At 41.0% G+C, this 8,188-nt stretch overlaps 1 protein-coding gene across 2 annotated transcripts; it reads right to left on the reverse strand.

Annotated features, from left to right (window-relative positions):
* Positions 1-294: 294 nt before the first annotated feature.
* Positions 295-6,819, reverse strand: LOC122941009 (tigger transposable element-derived protein 3-like). Of its 2 annotated transcripts, none has more exons than XM_044297979.1 (2): positions 6,681-6,819; positions 295-2,728 (listed from the first exon to the last, which is right to left on the reverse strand). In XM_044297979.1, the coding sequence occupies exon 2, from the start codon at positions 2,724-2,726 to the stop codon at positions 948-950; it is 1,779 nt and encodes a 592-aa protein (XP_044153914.1). In that variant the 5' UTR covers positions 2,727-2,728; positions 6,681-6,819; the 3' UTR covers positions 295-947. The 2 variants fall into 2 exon arrangements, with proteins under 2 accessions (XP_044153914.1, XP_044153915.1); XM_044297980.1 differs by lacking the exon at positions 6,681-6,819 and adding an exon at positions 4,949-5,174.
* Positions 6,820-8,188: the final 1,369 nt, after the last annotated feature.

The raw sequence follows: 8,188 nt of genomic DNA on the forward strand, positions 1-8,188 counted from the left end.
CGCTTTGGCAAAGAAAAGGGGTTTTAATCCCCTAATAGAGCTTTAAGGGGGCTGACTGTGTCTCAGTTCATTAGCTAAGGCAGTCACCCTCTCTGCCTTTTCATCAGATGTGAAGGAGAAGGGGTCTGGTTTAGCTAATGCACTGAGCAACACAGCCAGTCCCCTTCAAGCACATCACTGGCGTAACACGAGTGATGTGCTTGAAGGGGACTGGCTGTGTTGCTCAGTGCATTAGCTAAACCAGACCCCTTCTCCTTCACGTCTGATGAAAAGGCAGAGAGGGTGACTGGCTTAGCTAATGAACTGAGACACAGTCCGCCCCCTAAAGCTCTATTAGGGGATTAATACGTAACGTGCCAACACAGAGTGGAGGAGGAAGCTGTCTTTCTGTTTTGAAATAAATCTGTACGTGGAGCAGACTGGTGCTGTCATCTGGACACCAGGTTAGTTATAGTAATAATAGAAGGATCTTTTAAGGTGAAAAGGTATCTGCTCTGGATCTAAGTAAAACTACTTTTGATCTGTATGTGATCCATCCATACAAGGTATATAGCAATAGTAGCTTGCAATAGAGATAATATCTAGGCTCATATAGGAAAAATACTCAACATTTTGTGGATGGTCTTCTAAGGAAGAATTATTGTTTAGTAAGTACCACACTACTATGCTAATGAAAAGGGCACCAATTATTTTTTTGGGGGGATGAAACACATTGTTAAGCTGCAGCTTAAAAAAGAAGGCCCTGCTGTGTCCTGTTTGCCTTGCCACATATTTTCTATGTATAGTCCATGCAGACCACTTTAAGAGTTATGTTTTTTATTTTATTTTTTAAAGTTTACTCTTTACACTAAATTATAGACTCAAATGTCCACCAGGCCTGAGCTTAAAAGAAGAGTAGACGCCACCTGTGTCCCATTACATAATGTAGTAGTATCATAGGCAACCCATTATTTACAAGATTTTGTCATAGTTGGATTAGCCAGACATCTCTCGATCTGACTTTGCAGCGCACAGAAAATACTCATATCTTGGTTTTCATTGCACAAAAACCGCTGGATTAAATCACAAGCTTCTCTGATTTCCTCAACACTCACACATGGTCTTGATTCTTCAGACTTAACCACAACTGTAGATATTTCGTCGATGGCAGATAGTTTTGGATATGACTCTAAACCACTGTATGAGGCCTGATCCTCGTTGGATGAAAAGTCAACTTTTACTTTTTCATTTGGATATGGTGGTTTTTTATATGTGGTTTCGAATCCAAGGCTTTCATCATTCTCTTCCTTAATTGTGAGTGTTCGGTAAGAGACACAACCCGTTGTTAGTGATGTGTAATTTTCAGAATTGCTGTTGGGTTCTTGTAAAATGGGGAATGATATGTCTTCATGGGATCGAGCCTCTGATGGATCATGTGTGGCAGAGCAAAGAATTCGGATCCCTTCCAGTTTTTGAAAACAGGACTTTATAGTATGAGGTGTTACTCTTAGCCATGCTTTATTCATTGTGTAACTAGCTTCCACAAGTGATAACTCGCCCATTTTATGGAGCAGAGATACCTCCGTCTTTCCATCGATGGTTGTATCTTCTTGGAGTCTCTCTAGAAGAAGTTCTCTGTAGAGAATACTGAATTCGCTGACCAGCTCTTCACCAAAGCGATGATTGGATGAAACATGTTCTTTTGGAAAAATACATAATGAGATATTTCTAAGTTTCACTTTTGGTCCAGTATTATGTGCTGTAAAGGCCAGAAGAATTTTTCTTTCTAGCCTATCAAGTTTTGCATCCCAGTTGAGAAGCCACTCTACGAGCAAACTGTCGGTCATATGGCCATTATTACTAGCTTTAAGGGACACTGGAGAAAGGCAATGAGTTCCAAGAGATCTTGAAGGAAGGTTGTGAGTAACAAGTAATTTAAGTCTTTCTGTCCCATTTATGTTGCAGCAGAACCAAATGCAGACTGTTTCCTTTGCCTCAGCATTCATCCCTTGCTTTTCCAATATTCTAAAATGAAATGGAGACCCTACGGCACAGAAAATGTCTTGTAAAGGGTAATCTTTAGCAATTCGTGCAAGTAATGCAGATCTACTTAAAACATCTAAAGGATTAGCTTGGCTACAAAGCATTGACATCATATGGCCATGCCTTTCTCCTTGAATCCGTCCACTAGAGCTGAACTGACTTCCAATAATTCTTTCTTCTGCTCCATTGTTTAGTTCCATTCTCACCGTCTGTGTGGGTAGGAGTTTCACATACTTACCTTGTCCTACACTCCCAAACCTCCTCTCCCCTGGTAAGACTTCTGCCCTATAGAAAAGTCGGTACCTTTCTTTCCACCTCCATAACCATCCATTTGATGGTTTAAACTGTGGGCATCCAATTTCCTTTGCAATTGCTTCAGCCTGTCTCATAAGTATAGGTCCAGAAATGGGCAGTTTATTGGCCTTGGCAAAGAGTAGCCACTCTAGAAGAGCCTCATCGACCTTGGCATGTTTAAATGGTCTATTACGTTTACGACCTGGGTTCTCATTATGGTTCCAGCGTTCTAGGATTTCTTCTCTTTTTTTCATCACTCTGCTAATTGTTGACTGTGAAAGTCCCATGTTCCTAGCCACTGATGACTGAGATGCTTTAGGTTGTTGTAGAAGTTCTAGAATCTTCACCTTTTCTGCTAAGGTTGAGTCCCGTCTCTTCTTGTAGGTCTGTACCCGATTAACAGTATCCATTTCTAAAATCAAGATAAGTCATACAATATTAATGAAATTCAAGTAAGGAATTGCCAAAATAAGGTGATATATAGTAGGTTGAGAGTCACATTAGAAATTGGAATACAAACCTGGTAATGTAGGTTGGCTGATGTTGTAATAGGGAATCCTAATAAGTAACTATGAGTTATAGGATTCACTTGGGTTCATGGGTCATAATGCAGGTAAAGATATTTAATGTAGTTTGTCAGACCACTGGTTCTATGGAGTTGACAACCATCTTTATAAGACAGAATTATGCTTATCTACTATCATCTACTGTTCTTCTATACAAAAGTTCATTACTCAGCGGGGGGTAACAATGAGCACAAGAGTATGCATTCCCTACGGTTGGTGAGAGTCTGATTATTGACTTTAAAGGGAACCTGTCATGTGGATTTTAGGTATTGAGCTGAGCACATGGGCTGCTAGATCGCTGCTAGCGCATCCGCAATATCCATTCCCCATAGCTCTCTGTGCTTTTATTGTGTCAAAAACAGATTTTATATATATGTAAATGAGGCTACTAACGTTTCTGGAGCCAAACCACACCCACTGTAAAGGAGCCCAGCATCGCCCCGTATACTCCGAATCTCCTCCTTGCTCCCCGACATCACAAAGCTAGAGCACCGTAATCTCGCGATGTGCGAGCTAGCGCATGCGCAGTGTCGGCATAGTGTTCCTTCCCTGTGCTGGCATCAGCCTCAGGGAACAAACTGGCATCGCAAAATTGCAGCGCTTTAGCTTTGTGACATCGGGGAGCAAGGAGCAGATTCGGAGGATGCAAGGTGGTGCTGAGCTCCTTCACAGTGGGCGTGGCTGGGCTGAGTCAGAGAACGCTGGACTCATCTCTAAAGCATGGAGGAGACAGGACTCATCTAAGGTTCATTTACATATATAAAATCTTTTTTGGACACAATATAAGCACAGAGAACTATGGGGACTGGATTTGGCAGATGTGCTAACGCCGATCTAGCAGCCCATGTCCTCAGCCCTATACCCAAAATCCAGGTGACAGGTTCCCTTTAAATACATATCTGAATTAATTTTAGACTTTCATTCTGCACTTATTTAGATTTGTAACTTGAATCTACTGTGCACTTATTCAAAATTCATAACAAGGTCCTAGAGCTACCCTATGCCAGTTATGATAATGATGTCTTCTTCATGTGGTAGGGTGACCTTTCAGCCCTCTCAGGCACTGTTATCTCTGCAACCTCTATAGCTACTGCCCTGCACAGCTGTGCAACTGAGAAACTAGGCTAGGGACACTATAGTATGTGCTACAATTGCACCTAAATTGGCAGGGAGGAGACCCAAAGTCAACTTGGAAAATACAGGGGAGCACTCTGTTCATGGTGGCCAGGATGCGTACTGCAGGACAATTTTGCCAAAATTGATGGCAAGAACAATACAATGAACATAAATATTTTCTTTGTAAAAATGAATATTGGTTATAAATGTGGTTGTCCAACTTCTGGAGAAAACCAGACAACCCTCAGGATCAACCTGCAATAAAGAACTGATAAGTATTTAGCTGGCAAAGCTCTCATCACCTCTCTGGTTCTTTCAGTCGAGAGTTATTTACCTGACTGCAGCAGTGATGTCACATCAACAACACATGGCTGCTGCAGCCAATCACTTGTAAACCCCTTGTCCAAACCTGGACATTCAACCCCTTTAATTAAAATGGGTCACAAATGTTCATGATTTATTCGTTCAAGCTATTTAAACTTTTTGTGGCATTGCCATTGCACCTAATTAGTATCTAATTTAAATTACATTTTGAGGTGTTCGCAGTGCCACCTGTTTTGGAGGACGGGGGGGATTTTGAGTGTACAAAGAAATCTAGCTATATCTATGATGAGATAACCAATAATGAGACTATGTCTCACGTTTTTGTCTGATATTTGAGATGTAGGACGATGCAAATGTGAACACAGCCTTAAAGATGACAGGTCATATATTTTTTTCAACTTCACAAAGATAAGCTGGTCACAAAGTTTAACCTTAAGTATATTCAGTTAAAATATCCCATACATAGGTATCAAAACAAATTTCCCAAAAATGACCTGTGGAGTACCAAAGGCAGCCCCCTAGGGAGACAAAGCAGCGGGGTTACACTAACTGAAAGCATGTATGTATGCACATGGCATAGTGACACAGAGCAAAATAGATACCATGATTAACGTGGACTCACCAACCTTGGTCAGATGACCAGGATGTCGCTTCACCTTTAGGCACCTTAACAGGATACGGCTCCTTTTCTACTTCTGGACATACACCTCTAATGAAGAACCTTGTCCAAACTTTGCCGCCCACTGATGAAGCGGTTCTAGATGCCAGCAGAAACCTATTTGAGCTTATTTGTTGGGGTTCTTGGACCTCTATAGGTGTAGGGCATTTTTAGGGTTTTATAGAGACAATCAGCAGGGCTATTAATATGAGGGCGGGGTCTCTGCAAAAGGATAGTACAAGGATGACGTTTTAGGGTGATATAAGTGAAGTAGAAGTGAAGTACAAAATGAAATACACCTTCAGCTCTCCTTGTCTTTCCAAATATGAATCACCTGACCTTATGTGACAAAAAATGAATCTATACTCTTCTCACCATCTTTGATTTGGATGCCCCACTCTTACTGATCATCTGACCTACTTGCTCCTGTGGTACTCCCCAGGCAATTTTTGAGAAATTTGTTTTTGATACCTATTTATCTGTTATTTCAACTCATTTTAGTAAAGTTTTATGATTGTCTTATTTCTTTGAAGTTGTTTAGACTATGCAACCCTGAATTGGTCCAGTGCACTGGATTATCTTGGCATTTCTGGCTAGACACATTTTTTCCCCAAAGTAATAAACAGTGGTGCCTACAAGACCTTTAGGTAATACGAAGGGTGAACTATATTTACCATGTAAAATGCTGGGTGGAGATCAAAACCCTAAGATCTGTCCTGCAACTATAAATTCTACTTGTAGGAGTTCCAGGCATAGAGGAGTCCGCTCTACTTCAGTCAGTCACATGACAAAAAAGCAACTCTAGTTGTGATGTGGGTTCAAAGCTACACATGACCAGCAAGGTGGACTCCTCTCTGCCTGGGACTCCTGCAGACACAGTGTACATTGAAAGGATGCAAGATTTCAGCACCGTCATTTCCCTTTTACAGCAAATTATACATGAAAGAAGTTTTCCGACCACCTTTTATTTTTGCAGCAATCAGTGGGTGTGAGGGGTGTCAGAACCCCCCTCCCTATATCTTTAGGCATTTAAAACTGATTTAGCCCTCTTTTTAAAGGGGTTTTCCACCTTTTATCAAGTGAAGGCCTATTCTTGTTTTATAGTACCAGTAAGTAAATGAGTTTTAAGATATCTGCCCTAAAGATATGTTATATATCTACTACTTTAACTCTTCTTGTCATCACATTTGATTTTGTCACGATTGTATAGCGGAAATCCACTGTGGAGTATCTCAGATTTTGCTGCGCATTTGCTATGGGTTTCACCCCCTACATTGCAAGGGGTGAAAACTGCGGTAGGAATCAACAAGATAAATTTACATGCTATGGTTTTGAAATTCGCACCCCAGGTCAATTTATGCCGTGAGCTTTTCACAGTGTGAGGATAACTTTTCTTAAACCTCTTAAAATTGTAAAACACTGGGTATCTACCGCATGCAAATCCACTGCAGCAAAATTATTACGATTTATAAGAAAGCTCATATTTAAGAAATCCCTGAATACATTTTAAACCATTTTGCAGCTCCGATATTTAGACACATAACGCGTGGAATGTAAATACATTTGTACCTTACGTTCTGATATGCTACAGTGCACAGCAAGCACAGATATCACTGCAGACATGTGGACAGAAAGGTTCTTCATAGATCATGCATTCATCTATCTGGGGAGACGGAGAACAAAGACTACCATGTACCCACCTGTCTGATTGGAGGACACGTCCTAGACTTTTTACTGATCAGACAGTAGTCTTTCTTTGTATTACAGGCCCTCCCAGCATCCGTTCAGAGACCTGCTCTGTCCCTGGCAAGGAGTTGAATGAACCTTCCCAAACAAGCCGAGATCCGGAAGAGATTCCTCTGCAAAGACTTATGGGGGAATTAAAGTACAGCTGTACTGCTGTGGTCGAATTGTTAGACTGTGGCTGGGGATGATGGGAACCCCCTTCAATTACCCCCATCTCCTGTTGCTGTGTATTACAGGCTTCAATCCTGGTTTTGCCTTTAGATTCCAGGAAACAATGTCTGTTCTTAATATCACACATTGCTGCAGCACCGAAGCTTCTCAGACGCTCATGCATATACGTTATATGCTGCATTTACAAGAAATACAATCATTCAAGGTGGAAACGTAGAGTTCGGCCACACAGTCAGGTTTCCTGATGCAGTTTTGGAAACCAAAATCAGGAGTGGATCATAAAAGGAAAGAAGAAATAAAGGACAGATACGAATTCTCCTCTTTTTTGAATTTACTCCAACACTGCATGCAGAAACCTGACTGTGTGGCTGTACCCGGAGTCATTGGTATTACAGCTGTGCTTCTTAGGAAGGCATACACAATAGGAGTCATGGATCAATAGTGTCCCTCTCATACCTATAATTTTTTTTGGGATGTTATGTGATAGACCAACACAAGGTACGTGTGAAGTGAAAAGAAAATGATACATGGTTTTAAAAAATTTTAATAAATCAAAATCTGAAAAGTCTGGCTAGCATTTGTAGTCAGCCCCTGATACCCCTAAATAAAATCCAGTGTGACCAATTACCTTCAGAAGTCACCTAATTACAATACATTTAAGTTTGTGCGTAACGTTAAAAAATGTAAAAAAAAAGCTCAGGCGGTATGAATACTTTTTCAAGGCTGTGTATATTGCAATGCGATGAAAATCTGTAACCCTACTTGTAGGAAGGATAATACATTTGCCCCAATATGTATATTGTTGTATAGTAGATAACATTGAAAAAGACACAGGTCCATCAAGTCCAACCTATACATGTGTGCTGATCCAGGTGAAGACAAAATCCCCTATAAGGTGGAGGCCAATTGCCATAAAGCCATGTATGTATGGCACAGCCAGGGTTAACAATCATAGTTACATAGTTAATACGGTTGAAAAAAGACATAGGTCCATCAAGTTCAACCAAGGGATAGGTGGGGACGCGCATCCCAGAATGGCTCAGTCCTTGCATGAGATTAGGTGGGGATACAGGATCCACCCCCAACTCAGTTAGGAAGCTTGTGGCAGGTGCAGTATGATGGACACCTGGGAGGCCGCCGGCCCAGTGCATGTAAGGAACGCATGAAAATGCAGGTGATCCTGAACAGGATGAATTGTGGCAGAACACTTGTATTCAGGTTTATATGTTTCACATGAGAAGCTATATAATATATTTATGACAAGTTTGGTATGTTTAATAAAAGAAAAAAA

The sequence above is a fragment of the Bufo gargarizans genome, chromosome 6 (assembly GCF_014858855.1).
Source record: "Bufo gargarizans isolate SCDJY-AF-19 chromosome 6, ASM1485885v1, whole genome shotgun sequence".
Taxonomy (NCBI): domain Eukaryota; kingdom Metazoa; phylum Chordata; class Amphibia; order Anura; family Bufonidae; genus Bufo; species Bufo gargarizans.

Bases quoted from the DNA above. Each gene is read 5' to 3' on its own strand.
- LOC122941009 (XM_044297979.1), bottom strand. From the start codon at position 2,726: ATGGATACTGTTAATCGGGTACAGACCTACAAGAAGAGACGGGACTCA.